This window comes from Equus quagga, chromosome 18 (genome assembly GCF_021613505.1).
Source record: "Equus quagga isolate Etosha38 chromosome 18, UCLA_HA_Equagga_1.0, whole genome shotgun sequence".
Classification (NCBI taxonomy): domain Eukaryota; kingdom Metazoa; phylum Chordata; class Mammalia; order Perissodactyla; family Equidae; genus Equus; species Equus quagga.
In genome coordinates, this window is record NC_060284.1 from 43,752,592 (window position 1) to 43,769,100 (window position 16,509).

At 40.9% G+C, this 16,509-nt stretch overlaps 1 protein-coding gene across 2 annotated transcripts in view; it reads right to left on the bottom strand.

Annotated features, from left to right (window-relative positions):
* Window positions 1–5,651: 5,651 nt before the first annotated feature.
* LOC124229993 (monocarboxylate transporter 1-like) overlaps window positions 5,652–16,509 on the bottom strand; it is a 28,751-nt gene continuing 17,893 nt past the window's right edge. Inside the window, exons 2-6 of one of the 2 annotated variants that reach the window (XM_046645651.1) lie at window positions 14,512–14,772; window positions 14,012–14,037; window positions 13,309–13,452; window positions 9,730–10,596; window positions 5,653–6,859 (exon numbers count right to left, since the gene is read on the bottom strand). In XM_046645651.1, coding sequence (XP_046501607.1) covers window positions 6,582–6,859; window positions 9,730–10,596; window positions 13,309–13,452; window positions 14,012–14,037; window positions 14,512–14,552 — 1,356 coding nt within the window. In that variant the 5' untranslated portion in view covers window positions 14,553–14,772 and the 3' untranslated portion in view covers window positions 5,653–6,581. Of the gene's footprint in view, window positions 6,860–9,729; window positions 10,597–13,308; window positions 13,453–14,011; window positions 14,038–14,511; window positions 14,773–16,509 lie in introns of both variants that reach the window. The other variant, XM_046645652.1, reaches the window with a different exon arrangement.

Below are 16,509 nucleotides of genomic sequence, written 5' to 3' on the forward strand. Positions count from 1 at the left end.
CTTCTTATTCAGCAGTGGATCCTCCGAGCCTAGCCCAGAGCCTAGCCCAGGGCCTGACGCATGGTCTGTTAACACATGCTCACTCAAATAAGATAATTTGTATAACTTCAAAGCCTGCTTGGTTCTACTGGTGGTCACTACACAACCTTCTCTGTTTTTTCTTCTCCAGGAGAAATGTCATCCTTCCTTTATCTATCCACCCCAATCCAGCAATTCAAGGCTGAATTGTCACCATTGCAATGTCACCTCTTCCAGGGAGCTTCCCAGCCCTCCAATCAAGAGATGTCTCTTTGCTCATTGTCTCCGGAAGTTCACAACCTGGGGTGTGATGATGGTGCTTCAGAAAAGCAAGTCAATGTGCTACGAACTATTGACGCCAGAGGTCAGCATGACAGTGAGGATTTAGTGTTCACACTGGGCAGGGACTGTGCTAAGGATTCTACTGCCATTACCTTATTTAATCTTCATAGCAACCTTATGAGGGAGCTCTATTATTATTCCCATTTTACAGATGTGGAAACTGAGGCTTAGAGAAGTTAAATAATGTGCCTAGGGACTCAGAGCTGGGAAGGTCTGAGCTGGAATTTAACATCAAGGCTCATTCTCTTAATAACCACTGCACCCTAGCCATGAGGAGAAATAAGGATCTAAAAAGGGCCATTGTGGGGCTGGCCCCATGGCCAAGTGGTTAAGTTCACATGCTCTGCTTCAGCAGCCCAGGGTTTCGCTGGTTCAGATCCTGGGCACGGACATGGCAACGCTCATCAGGCCACGCTGAGGTGGCATCCCACATGCCACGACTAGAAGGACCCACAACTAAAATATACAACTATGTACTGGGGGGCTTTGGGGAGAAAAAGGAAAAATAAAATCTTTAAAAAGAGCCATTGAAGAAAGTCAGGGAATGTATCAGTCAGGGTTGTGCAGAGAGCAGAATCACTAAGAATGATAAGAAATAATTTATTATAGGAATTAGACCTTATCTAATTGTAGGAACTGGTGAAGAATTCTATGGAAGGTTGTTGCCCCTCCATCTGGTGTAGGCCTGGAATTGCTGTCGACCTGCAGGGGCAGTAGTGGGGAAGAAAAGCTGGAGGTGAAGTCGGGGAGAACAAGGACAACCAGCCCCGTAAGTACTAACTACAACCCCTGTCTATTCCTTACTGCCTCCAATTTCAACGGCCGGATGACCTACAGAGGAAGCTGGTGCCTTTTGGCACAAAGCTGCAAAAGTAGTTCGCCCCAGACTTGGGGATGTGGTAGAAGCTATGAGCCACGTGAGTCTGACTGCCACACCAAGCCGTGCCAACAAGGTGAGCCAGCAGTCAAGTGACAATGTTGCAATGGTACCTCTTTTTGGCAGTGTTACACAAAACTATCTAAAACTGAGAAATAGGGCAAAGGATGATTATGTGTCCTTTCAAAGTCCTACTGGATGGAGCCTTATCTATTGGACCCGCCCCCCAGATTATTTCATTCCCTAGATTCTAGAATCTAGGAGAATAAACCTTTACTGTCTATTTACCATTGTTTAGGGTCCAGGCTCTGGGCTGTTATGTGTTCACTACATTTTTGCCTTGCAGAGATGCAAATGACCCCTTGTCTAGTAAAAAATATAACCCTGTCGGGAGCTCAGCTGAACTAGGAGACTGAGAGCTGAGCTGCTATGTGTCAGAGCAGCCAATTAAAGCGAGAAGCCATAAATGTGAGGAGGGCTGGGCAGGAGGCCCTCGCCCACGGCCTCAGATCTGGAGACCCAGGAGTGAAGGCACTGGGTGAGGAACGTAAATACGTGAAAGAGCAAAAGTTAGTTTTATCGGATCTGTAAATTGGCAGTCTTATTTCATCATTCTTTCATTAAATGTATTTAGTTTCTTGAATTTTCCTTTGAACGAGATTTACCATTCTGCTAGTTTCTTCATTAATGGGATAAGTGAATCTTTGTCACATGCTCATTACATATTTGCAGGATGGTCAGGTTTTAGCGTTTTAGTGGCTGTCCTTTGACAGTGGCAGCGTTGAGGACGGATTGGGAGTGATGAGCAAGACTCAAGGCTGGGGGTCCTTGGAGGCTATTTCAGGAATCCTGATGAGGCAGTGGGAGGGCCTGGCCCCAGGCAGCAGCAGGCAAACAGGCGAAGAGGCTGGACAGGGCAGACAGAACCACCGTGGGTGTTGGTGAATGATGAAAAATATGCAGGGTTAGGAGCATCTAAAGCTTCTGGTTCATAAAACTACCCCCTGCAGCCCAAGGCTAGTGCTTATCCTTAGCATCTGAGAAAGCTGATAATGCTTAGAATTTACCTGGTTCTAGGACTGGGGCAACGGTTGTTCTCTATGGCCTCAGACGTGAAAAGCATTCAAAATTATGGTCAGAAAAGCACTCAGGCCCTTCTCTTTTCTTTTTTTCAAAAAAAAAAAAAAGTGTGTGTGGGGGCACAGAGAATAAAACACAACAACAGAAAAAAAAACACCCCAAGATGAACTTCTTTTAATTATACATATATATATTGTCACAGCACACCAAGGGACTTAATCCCAGCCCACTTCCCCTCCTGGCTGCTGCTGCTTTTTTCTAAGGAAGATTGGCCCTGAGCTAACATCCACTGTCAATCCTATTTTTGCTGAGGAAGATTGGCCCTGAGCCAACATCTGTGCCCATCTTCTTCTAGTTCATACGTGGGATGCCTGCCACAGCATGGCTTGATAAGCGGTGCTAGGTCCGCGCCCAGGATTCGAACAAGTGAACCCCGAGCCATGGAAGCAGAGTGCGTGAACTTAACCGCTATGCCACCAGGCCAGTCCCCCTCCTGGCTTCTTAGTGGCTGCTGGCCATTTCCTCCTGGGACCTAGTGGGTGCCAGCTGGAGTGAGCTCAGCAAATGCAAACTCTTTTAATTCTTGAAACAGCACAGCACATTAGGAAAGGAAATTGACAAGTGAAAAAATCACATTACGAATTCCAATGCCAAGGAAGAGGATTATAAACCAGATTGCGAATTTGCCGAGGACTGGGAAGCATCTTATTCTCTTTGGTGCAGGTCGAGTGACTGGTTTGGTCATTATTCACCCTTCAGGATTACCCAGGATCCGGCCTCTTCCGTTCTTGTATTTGTTTCCAGGTCTTCCATCCACCACCACCTTCAGTTCTAGCACCTGGCTGTAATGCTCTTGCTTTGTACTCTTCTGACAGTAGACGACCAGCTAGGATGAAGGCCCAGCTAAGGGGTCAGTGTTGTAGTTTGATTTTTTAAACTTTTTATTGTAGAATTTTAGATTTACAGAAAAGTTAGTACAGAGAGTTCCTATATACTCTTCACCCCGCTTCCTCTGATGTTAACCTCTATCATAATCGTGGTACATTTGTCAAAACTAAGAAGTTAACATCGGACAATCCTATTCACTAAACTGCAGACCAGTTTTTCCATTTATGTCCTTTTTTAGTCCCAGGACCCAGTGCAGGATACCACAGTACATTTAGAGGGGTCATTGTTCTTAATTATACCTACCTCCCTGGGGTTTTGCGTGGATTGGATGATAAACTCTATGTAAAAGGGCTTTGTAAACCTTGAATAACTATGCAAATGTTACCAGCAGTTCTTTTCCATTGTTGTTCTGGTTAATGATGAAACATACTGACACTTACCTCACCGCATGGCAGGGTGTGAGTAAATTCCAACTTAATTATTAAAATGACTTTAAAACAATATGCTGTGCACTTTCACCTTTAATCCTCACAATTATGCTTATTTTATGAGACTCAGAGAACTTAACTTGCTCAAGAATATACTTTTAGACTTTTTTAGGCTCTCCCAAGATTGCGTTAGCTGCCTTTTTATGCTCTGCCCCGTCACAGCACTTACTGTAGTCCTCCCGCTGGACTAGAAGCTGTGGCGCCAGGAAGCGGGTGTTCTTCCTTGTTATATCCCCTCCATCCAGCAAAAGGAATCTCGCACAGAAGGTGCTCCAAACAATACTGTTTAGATGAATGAATGAAAGCTGACCTTATATCATTGCTCTATTCTAAAAGCTGCTGTTTTCCTTACAACTTACTGTTCGCCATCTTTCCCAACTGGAAAGTAAGAATGGGGAACACAGGCAGTTGTATTTTGCTCCTTAACAAATCTTCCGTGCTTAGAACTGGCATAGTGTAAGTGTTAATAATATCTGTTCAGTGAATGTGTGGAAAGGTGGACTCCCTCCTTTGGCCAACATCACCCTGTCTTTTTGTGACATCACTGTATTTTGTTCTGATGCTGATCTCGGTAAGACAATGTTCCAGAACAACCGTAACGCTGTGACATAGGTAAATACTGAATGCTCTGACTTCCTGAGTTAAACAATCACTTGCAGCTGAATGATGATCAGAAGGGGCACCACAGGAATGCTGTCCCCAAGAGCACTGCATCCAAGAAGGAGGCACTGACAGCTGGCAGCCCACGGACTCTCTACTCGCCGTGGCTTTTGTGCTGCTCCAGCAAAATCATGACTTGAGGCCATTTGTGCTCCATGCTCTTGACTTCCACGTCACACTCACCTCCCTTTCACCAGAATGCAGCTCTTGAAGAAGCAAAAATATATAAATATCTGCTTATAATAATAATTAGCATTATTTTCTTAGGACACAAGTTCCTCTTGTCAGAACTCTATTTCAAATCTACTCATTTTTCCTATTACTAGCAAAAAGGTAACAATCATTCATATTAAGGAAAACTGGAACATAGAAAAAAAGTCACTATCCCAACAAGAGTATGGTTGGAATTTCATGTGTATTTCTTTCCCCTTTTTTCCCCTGAGTATATTATATATACTGTCGACTATATGGTCAACATCATTAGTCATTAGGGAAATGTAAATTAAAAAGACACACTACATATCTATTAGATTGATAAAGTTAAAAAGACGGGCAATGCCAAGTGCTTACAAGGATGCAGCACAACTAGAATTCACATACACTGCTAGCTGGATTACAAAATTGTATAGCCACTTAGAAAATACTTTGATAGTTTCTCACAAAGTTAAACATGCACTTGCCACATGACCCAGCAATCCCAATCCTGGGCATTTACCAAAGAAAAATGAAAGCATGTGTCTATACAGACCTCTGTGTGAATGTGTATAGCAGCTTTATAATAGCCCCAAAGTGAAAACAACCCAAATGTCCATGAACTGGTGGATGGATATACAAATTATGGTACATCCACACAAAGAACTACTACTCAGCAATAGAAAGCAACGGACTACTTATAAATGCAACAACATGGATGAGCCACAAAACATTATGCTATGTGAAAGAAGCCAGACACAGAAGGCTACTCCAAACTGTTTTTACACACATTTCTGACACCAAATTTTTTCCACACCAACAGCCACTTCTCCAACTCTCCAGACACCAAAAGGGTCTCCTACAGTTCAATTCTGACACTAAGTACCCAGAGTTAGTGTCAAATTCCACAGGTTTAAAGGCTCAGTCCCACAAGGCTGCCCTAACTTCAGATTCCAGTTTCAAGGCCCAGGCTGCCACCTGTACTTCTGAGCAACCAGCCATAAATTGGCAGTTCCCACGACTCCTTCCTCAGGTTCAATAATTTGCTAGAATGGATCACAGAACTCAGGGAAATACTTTGCTTACATTTACTAATTTATTATAAAGGATACAACCCAGGAACAGCAAATGGAAGAGATGCATAGGACACACAGGGCAAGATATGGTGGGGAGGAGTCACATGGAGCCTCCATGCCCTCTCAGCACTTCAATGTATTCACCAACCAGGAAGCTCTCTGAACCCTGTAGTTAGGGGTTTCATCATGTAGGCATGATTGACTAAATCATGGGCTGTTAGTGACTGAACTCAACTTCCAGCCCCTCCCTCCTCCCCAGAGGTCACAGGGTGGGGCTGAAAGTCTCCTCATGCCTTGCTCTTTCTGGAGGCCAGCCCCTATCCTGACGCCTTCTAGGAGATCCCAGCTACCAGTCATCAAATTAGCATGCAAAGGACACTCATCATTCCAGAGAATCCAAGGATTTTAGGAGCTGTGTACCAGAAACTAGGGACAAAGACCAAATATACATTTCTCATTATGCCAGCTACATACTATGTGATTCCATTTATTCCACTCTAGAACAGGTAAAACTATAGGGGACAGAAATCAGATCAGCGGCTGCCAGAGGCTGTAGGTAAGGAAAGGGGATTGACTGCAAAGGGGCAAGAGAGAAGTGTTTTGGCTCTTCAAAATGTTCATATTGGGGTGGTAGTTATTTGACTAAATACTCTGTCAAAATTCATCAAACTTTACTCTTATAAAAGGGATTTGTACTATATGTAAAGTACACCTTAATAAATATGACTTCAAATAAAAGCTTTTGCCTTCTGTCACCTTTGGCAAATCCCCTTTCCCCAAAGGATGTGACATATTTATTATGACTGCTGTAAAAGAATGAAATAAAAATTTCCTCAGTGAACAGCTGGTGTGACTTCCACAGAAATGTCCGCTGTCTGTGGTAAGCACCACTAGTAGAATGTGCTTCAGTAGGATTTTTCAGGTGTCTTTGGTCCGAAGCTCCTCTGTTTATCTGTGATTTCAGACTGGATGAATCTCCTCTTTGGGGTCACCTTCTGTGCCTTTCTGCTCTGGAGATTCTGCTGCATTGGTAACTTCTTTTGGTTTCCCAGCAACATCTACACCGGTCATCTCCTCCTTACTGTCCTTTTTCTGCTTCTTCTCTGCTTCCTGTTCTTTTGCCAGAAGATGATAATTGACGCCCATGCCAATGAAGAGATAGATGCCCGCAACGATTAGGATTATGCCACACGCCCAGTATGTGTATTTGTAGTCTCCATATATGTCATTGAGACGACCTAAAGAATTAGAAAGTTATATGGGTAAAAGCAAACAAATAGGGGCCAGCCCTGTGGCCAATTGGTTGAGTTCACGTGCTCCGCTTCAGCGGCCCCGGGTTTCGCCGGTTCGGATCCTGGGCACGGACATGACACTGCTCATCAGGCCATGCTGAGGCAGCATCCCACATGCCACAACTGGAAGGACCCACAACTAAAAATACACAACTATGTACCGGGAGGCTTTGGAGAGAAAAAGCAATAAAAATATGCATATATTAAAAGAAAAAAAAAAAGCAAACAAGTATCTCCTTTCCCAAACAAAGCTGAAGGATCCACTCAGAAAGAAGCTGTCAACCCAATCCTCAAAGAGCCCACAAATGACAAATTAGTCTAAAGAAGAATTGCTAAAAATGATCTGATTTTTTATTTATGATGTCACAATGATTTTGGATGGCCTTGCACATTCTGTTACTTTTAGCAACTTGAAAATAATTAAATCTTGGCAAATTTGAGTTGGGAAAGAGCTAGAGATCACCCAGAATCAATTCTCAATACACAATGGACAAATTTGTTGCTCCAAGAGGTTTAGGAGTCTTGCCCAAGGCAGCAGAGCTATTTCAGTTTCCCAGACCAAAGCTCTTTCTCTGATATCAGCATTTCCCAAAGAGCATTCATGCGAACACTCCTGCTATGCTAAAAAATTAACTGCCATCAACACGTATCCACCATTCTAAGTGCTTAATTCTCATGACCGGCAGATCATCATTCTCACTGTATAATTTAAAAACTGAAGTACAGAAACCTTCAGTAACTTATCCAAGATCACGAAGGAAGTAAGTGAAATAGCTTGGCTTTAAATCAGGAAGTCTGACTCCGAAGCCTGCACCTGTAACGCCTGTGCTACAGGATTCCTCCCTAATGTTTCCGATGTCAAATAAATTTAGGAAATGGCATAGCACGTTATTCCCTACTCAAGGGCTTACGAAGTCTGGTAGTAAAGAAACTTATTTAACTTAAAAACCTTTTTTGGCCATGAAATCCTTGTTTTAGTAAAATTTTTTGGCATCTCATCAAATTGGTATCTCAAGGAATAAACACTCTGGAAAACTCTACATCTATGAAGGGCTTAATATAACCAATTCAAACATGATTCCATATGGTTTTCTAACTCAGGGCACCAGTCACTCAGCTATATTTATTGAGCCCTACAAACACCATCACTGGCTCTGCTAGGATAAGGGCAAGCAAAGGAGATAACAGCCACAGTTCAGTGGAGAAGAGAAATGTTAATCAAATACTTACACAAACCCTGACAAAGGCTACAAGGAGGGTCTGAAAACAAAACAGGGGGTTGGGAGCAGCAGGGAGGGTCAGGAAGGCTTCTCTTAAAGTGTACACTAAGCTGAGACTTCCAGGAGGACTGCTGTCCAGGAGAAAGGGGGTGGGGAAAGAATCCAGGCAGAGAAGAGCAACTGTAAAGGCAGGTGGTAGGAGGAAGCACAGGGCGTGAGCGGGAAGGAAGAAGGGCCGGGTGTGGGAGCAGAGAGAGCAAAAGGCGAGTGGTGGGAAGTGAGGCAGGAGAGAGGTGGGCCAGGCCACGCGGGGCCCTGGAGACCACATTAGGGAATCTGATCTTCACCTTGAGAACAATGGAACCAACTGGAGAGTTCTAAAAACATTCTAAGAGTTCTGAACTGGAGAGTCCTAGGAGACCGAAGAAGAGCGAGAGTGGGTCTGGGTAAACCAGTCAGAAGGCTACTGTGAGCAGCAGCCCAGGTAGGAGGTAGGAGCTGTTGTGACGGAGAAAATGGGCAGAGCAAGAGGTTTAGGAGGTGAAAACTGACAGGACTTGGAATCTCACTGGGAAGAGGGAGGAGACAGGGTGGGGAGTGTGGAAAGTCGGTGGTGGATCTTCTTTCTGTATCCTTCCTTCCCTTATCATGCACAATCTCAAAAGCACGAGTCATATCCAGAGGAAATCCAAATGATTATCGTAATTTGTATTAATAATAATTTAAAAGAGTAAACAATCTGGTATTCTTAGAGAATAATCCACCAACTTTTATGGCCACTTACTAGCAGTGTGATCTTGGGCAAGTTATTTCACTTTTAGAAGGCTCTACTTGTTCATTTACAAAGCGGGGACACTAACAGTGCTCCCTCAGACTCAGGAGCTATGGCAGGATGCGTAAAACGACTAGGACAGTCCCTGGTACACCTGAGCCCTCACCTGGCAGCTACTGTTAGTATTTTATATATTACTACTGAGATAAATTGCACAATTAAAGGGAAATCACCAACAGTATTTTAAAGGTGGAATGTATATTATACATTTTTCTACAATGAACACGTTAGTTTTATGATCAGAAAAAATTATTTTTTTTAAGATTGGCACCTGAGCTAACACATCTGTTGCCAATCTTCTTCTATTTTTTTCTTCTTCTTTCCAAAGCCCCCAGTACATAGTTGTAGGTTCTAGTTGTGGGTCCTTCTGGTTGTGCTCTGTGGGACGCCGCCTCAACATGGCCTGATGAGCGCTGCCATGTCTGCACCCAGGATCCGAACCAGCGAAACCCTGGGCTGCCAAAGCAGAGCACCCAAACTTAACCACTTGTCCACAGGGCTGGCCTCAGAAAAAATTATTTTAATAAATACTTAAGTTTGTAACAATTTTTGATTCTCCTTTCAGCTTCATTTTAATTCAATTCCATAAGTATTTGAGCAATTAAGCTGTGCCAAGCATTGTGCCAGCACTAAGGGTACAGAAATGAGAAAGACTTGCTCTCCGCCATCAAGCGGCTCACCGATCTCTGCCTTCCATCACCTTCCCAATCTTCTATGCGTGTTTCATGCTAACAGAACCTCAGAAGTAGGAAGACATACTGTACCTAAAAGTGGTGGCCCCAGCAGGACAGGACAGCATTCCACAATGGTCACCAATCCCACAGCGCTGGAGAACCTCTGAGGTCCAACAAGGTCCATCAGTGTTTCAAACAATACGGAGCTGAGCCACCCAAATGCAAATCCAAGGAATCCCGCATAGACACAGAACCCAATATAGCTGGAGGACAAAGGTGCTAGCAGATGACACACTCCATTTGCAACGATAGAAGCAGCAAAGAAATACTGAACTCGAGGTCTTATCCACTTTGTGTTGGCTACAAGTCCCATAGAAGGTCTGGCTACCATGTCGACAAAAGCCAGAATGGAAAGAAGGAAGGCGGACTTCTCACTAGAGTAATGCTGACTCTTGCCATAATTACTAAGAAAGACTAAAGGTGTAGTCAGCCCAAAAGCCATTACCACATTCCCAGAGAGGTACAGTACAAAGCCTCTGTGTGTGAAGAGGGATAAGTCCAGAAATTTGTTAGCTGTTTGAAAAATTGATTGTTTCTCCTCTTTGGCGTTTCTGCCATTAAATTCTGTATTTGCATCACCTGCCCCTTTTTGTGCATCAGGTTTTCCGGCTTCCTGAAGGGATTCTTTAGACCTCTCTTTCTTTGCATTGGTTGGCTTGGGCCCTATTGGCCGCATCAGGGCTCCAGCCACACAGCAGTTTAGTAGAATCCCCCCAAGAATTAGGAAGCTTCCTCTCCAGCCAAAGATACCAAAGAGAACCTGATTGAGGGGGGCCAGGGTAGAGAGGAGCACAGGGCTGCCTGCCATGGCCAGTCCATTTGCCAAGGGTCGCCTCTTATAGAAATACTTGCCAATCATGGTCAAAGCTGGATTCAAGTTGAAGGCAAGCCCAAGACCTGGGGCAGAGAGGAAAAAATAATCACATACTGTAATAAATGTCTGAAATATATCTGTTATTAATTAACTAGACAAACTGAATGGAAAGAGGTCAAAATCATCATTATGAGACAGGCTATTATAACTAGTAGATCATTAAGTGGACTGTTATCAAATAAATATAGACATAAAGTCTCTTGATGCAACACATACTAGATTTACAATATAACATTAAAATAATTCTTTTTACCTTAGCAACAAAAAGAATAATAAATGTAGAATCCTTTAATTTCATAATTTTAGCTTTCCTGATGAACATAGAATTGAAAACATAAAGGAGAGAGGATAACTATTATAAATTCAGAAAGCAAGATGAGGGTGGACAGGCAGAGAGAGAAAAAGGGAGAGAGAGGGAGTGGGAGGGAGAGAGAGAAAATATTTGGGGAACAGTATAATACAACCTTGTCAAGATGCGAACACTACCTCAGTAAATCCATTAATTTAATGCAATTTCTATGAAAATGTCAATGTGTTTTATTTTTCAAACGAGGTAAAATGACTCTAAAATACACCCAGAGAACAAGTGCACTAGAAATATTTGAAAAGCATAAACAATTGGTGGGACCAACCCTAACAGATATATAAATATATTGTATGGCTACAGTAATTAGAATAGTGTGGCACTTATTAAAAAATAGAAAAACTGATCAATGAAAGTGGGCATAAAGTCCAGAAATAGAACCAAAAGATATATTTAAATTAAGAGAGAAAGATGGATCTTTCAATCAATGGGTCTGGGACAAGTAATTATCCCAATAACCTCCGAAATAGTCTCCCATTCTTGCTCCCCTGCGAGGTGAACCAGATCAGATGCTCCCCTAATTCTCTCTCTCTAATGGCTGTCCATCCATAACTCTGCACTCTGGGTTAGGAGGCCCCATGATGTGGTGCTTACCTACCTCTCTGGCCTCATCTCAGTCTATTCTCACATGTGCTAAGCGTAACAGTCCTTCTAGATTTTCACAAAGCTGGCTCCTGGTTATCATTCAGATCTCAACTCAAAGTCACCACCACCTCTGAGAGGCCTTTCCTTTAGGGACCATTCAATCCTTCTCTATCAAAACACTCTGTTTTAAGTCTTTGCAAAAGACTTATGACTACCTCATATTTTTCTTATTTATTCATTTATTTATTGGTCTATTTATTGTCTGCTTCCTTCCACTAAAGAGCAGGAATCTTGCCTATCATGTTGACTCTAGCCCTGCAGAGCTTGGAACAGTGCCTGGCATGTAGTAGGGACTCAATAAACATTAGTGGAACAAATTAATAAATGAAATAATGAACAGACTCAATAACCATATAGAAACAAAGTTCTATTCCTTCCTTATGTTATTCATTTTATATGATACTCATTGAATATTCATGTTATTCAAATATTCTAGATGGAATAAAATATTTAAATGTTTAAAATTTTAATTAATATAGTGAGAGTATAGATCTAAGAAGAAAATACCCATTACTGGCATTATCTCAGATCCTGCAGGTAGGACTATAAATTATTATAAACTTTCTAACAGAGTATTTGGCCAATCGTATCAAAAACATTTTCCACCAGTAATTCTACTTCTATACATTTATCCTAAGGAAATTATCATTTTCACAAAGATGTATAGAGAAGTACTATCATACAAATACTGTTTATTAATAGTGAAAAATACAAACCTAAATGTCCTTCAATTAGAGAATGGTGAACTAAACTATGGTATATCCATTCTCAATGGAAAAATAATAGCTGCTGAAGTATGTTTACTGACATGGGGAACTATGTACATGACGTACTCTTAAGTGAAAAAAACTGGTTACAAACATTATACACAATCTCATCCCTTTTTCTAAAAAATTATATGTATGTGCATAGAAAAATATATGAGTGGATACAGCATCAAAATATTAAAATGGTGGTTTTCTCTGAATTATAGAGCAATGGGTGATCTTTATTCTTGAATTCAGCAGTTTCATTTTCTTTTTTTTTAAAGATTTTATTTTTCCTTTTTCTCCCCAAAGCCCCACAGTACATAGTTGTGTAGTTTTAGTTGTGGGTCCTTCTAGTTGTGGCATGTGGGAAGCTGCCTCAGCATGGCTTGACGAGCAGTGCCATGTCCGTGTCCAGGATTCAAACCAGTGAAATCCTAGGCTGTCGAAGCAGAGCGCAGGAACCCAACCACTCAGCCATGGAGCTGGCCCCCAGTTTCGTTTTCTTAATTTAGCTGTTAGAAAGGGGAGGTTCTCATGTGTGCTTTTTATCCCTCAAAAAAGCATCTGGCTTCTCCACCAGAAAATTCCTGCTTTGTATTTGACATTCTCTCTTACTCCAATTGTAGCCAATTTCTTCTTGGGTGGAAGGGCTAGTGGGTGGGCATAGCTGATGACTACCCTTTCAACAACTTGCCACACACCCTTTAACTATCACCACTATCTTTCTTAAGAGAAAAAAAAAGAAAAGAAACTCTCAATGCATTCACTCAATAAAAAAATAATCACCCATTAAGTGCCACAACTTTCTTTAAAGACTTGCTTTTCTGGTACTTATTAACATATCTACAGCTCTTAAAAATCACAACCCAGTAATTTTTCTAACAAAGAACTTTCATTTCTCAAAAGAATTGGCAGATGAATTCTACAAATAGTCCCCCGAAAAATTAGTACTCAAAAATACATCAGTAACAACTCACCTCCAACAAGTCCAATACACAAGTAAAGTTCCTGCACAGTGTTACAGAAAGAAGCTGCAATCAAGCCACAGCCTGACAAGCAGCCGCCAACAATCATGACTGGACGACTGCCATATTTATTCACCAGGATACTGCTGATAGGACCTAGGAGGGAGCAAACAACTTAGTAACAGAGAGAAGCCCATCCCTCATATCCACACCAGCACAAGACGTTACTGACATGAAAGGATGACGAGACATAAATACCTCACCCCACAAAATAAACAGATATAACAGAAGACAGTGATAAGGAAGATTGCTTCCTATCTTTATTTCACAGTCACAGGTTTGTGTAATGGAAAAAATATAGCACTGATTGCACATCTTCTATATACGTAGAACATATTGCATTAATTTTAACTAAAATATGAAATACCTTAATCTATCTCTTTTAAGGCAGAATAGGCTGCAAATTACCCTGATTATAAGTGTTGACAGGATTCTTCATGTATCTAGGATATTATCAACGTATATAGCAAGTTTGCTCTGGTTTTAATCTTTTAGCTGGTCATCTGGAGCAAAAACACATGAATATGATGAGATGTATGAGCACATCTGAACAAACTTCTGACTTTAGAGCATATTTACAAACTAACTAAAATGTATTTTGTTTCTCACGGAAAACAACAAAACCGAAACAGAACTACAAAACAAGAATGCCTACCATCACCACTTTTCTTCAACATTATACTGGAGATCCAAGCCAGCGCAGTAAGACGGGGGAAAAAAAGTATAAGGAAAGGAAGAAACCAAACTATCAGTATTTGCAGAAGATATGTTTGTCTATCTAAAAATTTTGAAAAAAATCTACCAATAAATGATTGGAAATAACAAGGGTTTAGCAAGGTTACAGGATATATGATTAAAACACAAACATCAATTGTCTCTCTATACACCAGCAACTAACACAAAATCATTTTAAAAGAAATCTATTCTTTATAACAACACCTGTCTTATAATATTATAACTCACCTAACAGAGCATACAGTTGCCATGTAGCTTTTATTATTAAAGGGAATGAAAAATATGACTAATCACATAAGCTTCAAGAACTAACATTTCAAATATCTCACTGATAACGGCATCAAGAACAAAAAGTACTTGATACAGAGCTTTTGTCTGCCTATTCGAAGTTAAAAAGAGTAGGCCTCCATGGGTACTTACCTCCACCACACATGACAGCAAACATGATGGAAGATATCCATGACACTTCGCTGGTGCTGGCATTAAATATTCCTTCAATTTCTTTGTAAAATACAGAAATAGATTTGCCAAACGCACAAGAGAAGCCAATGGAAAAAAAAGCTCCAACAACCACTGCCCATCCCCAGCCTCCATCTGGGGGAGTGCATCCAACTGGATTTCCATCTGATGGTGACATTGTAAGTAATGATGAATTCAAAAATGCAGTTCAGATCCAAATATCTAAAGGATATGAAATTAAAATAGTACATAACAAGTAGGTCAGTAACACAGCACTTCCATAAAATCCCTTACACTTAGGTTACAAATAGCTGAAATGCTTTTCAATGTTACTTGTTCTCCATGAACACACTGGAAAAACTCTAAGAGTCATAGTATTGCCCAAAATTTTTATAGGCTTAAAGTTAAAAACTCACCACTACTTGAACCGTACACCAAAATCCTTTTCAATAAATGTAGTTTCTTCAAATTTATAAGCATACCTATTTTAATATCAGTAATTTTCCACGTTACCAAAGATAACCAAATAACTCCTGACTTACCTGCATGCAAAACTCCCAAATACACACATATATAAAAGGTTCATAATTTAATATTTCCTTTATAATTTCCCTCCTTTCCCAAAATGTATTCTCCAATACTTACCTAGTTTTTACATTCTCTAGAATTTATAGGCTGACTTAAAAGTGTCAGGAAGGATACATTAATATCCATTACTCACTAGACATATGGCAATTTTCAAAAGAAAAGATCATTTCAAACATAAGATTCTCATTTAATGGTCTAGAAAATCATCAAAGTTTGCCTTTCATCCAGCTGCTTAGATTTAAGGCATTTTTTTCTATTATCTGACTAGAAAGATTCCTAAATGATGACGATCAATACAGTTAAAATCTGCAAAATGAAGCCTAATATCAGAAGCTGGTAGTTTTTTGGGGTTTTTTTTTGCTGAGGAAGATTAGCCCTGAGCTAACATCTGTGCCAATCTTCCTCTATTTTATATGTGGGTTGTGGGTGACAGCATGGATGATGAGTACTGTAGGTCCACACCTGTGATCTGATCCCACGAACCCAGGCCGCTGAAGCAGAGCACGTCGAACTTAACCACAAGGACACAGGGCTGGCCCGGAAGCTGGTGGTTTTAACTCAAAGATTCTCCCTTCTCTTCTTCTTCTTTTTTTCATTTTTGGACAATCTTCCTCTCTCTCTCTCTCTTTTTTTCCCTTCCCAAAGCCCCAGTACATAGCTGTATATTCTAGTTGTAAGTCATTCTAGTTCTTCTATGGGAGCCACTGCCACAGCATGGCTACTGACAGACAAGTGGTGTGGTTCCATGCCTGGGAACTGAATCCCGGGTCACCAAGCAGAGCATGCCAAACTTTAACCACTAGGCCATCATGGCTGGCCCTCCCCTTTTCTTCTTACATCACCCAGCACTAGTGAAGAGCACAGTTAGAAAAGTAAATGTAACTGTGATTATGAATTACTAGCAGATGGGAGAGGTTGAAGGCAGGTTAACAGTCTAGAGAAATTAGGCTCTCCTTTGATTTACTTAAACCAACTTCTATTTTATGTCCAAATTAATCCTGCAATATGTTACTCTGCCCATTCCTGACTACCCTAACACCACCTAGAATGGTATAGTACAGTATTAATATTGCACAGGTCAAGGATGACAATCTCATTTTTGACTATTATATTTCTGAGTCTTTAATACAAATCCTAGCTTCCTATCCATAGGAGTCAACTTTTAAATAGCTCACCTTCTAACCAACCTAAACACTTCAAATATAACTTAGAAAGTGATGTAGTGATTTTTTTTTTTTAAAAAAAAAACACTCTTAAGAAGAGGTCTGCTTAAGCACCTAAAAGACTATGTTTTTTAAATAAAATTTATACAGAAGTAAAGTTTCTAAAAGCTTTATAAAGTTATAAAATTCCCAGCGTTTGAACAACTTT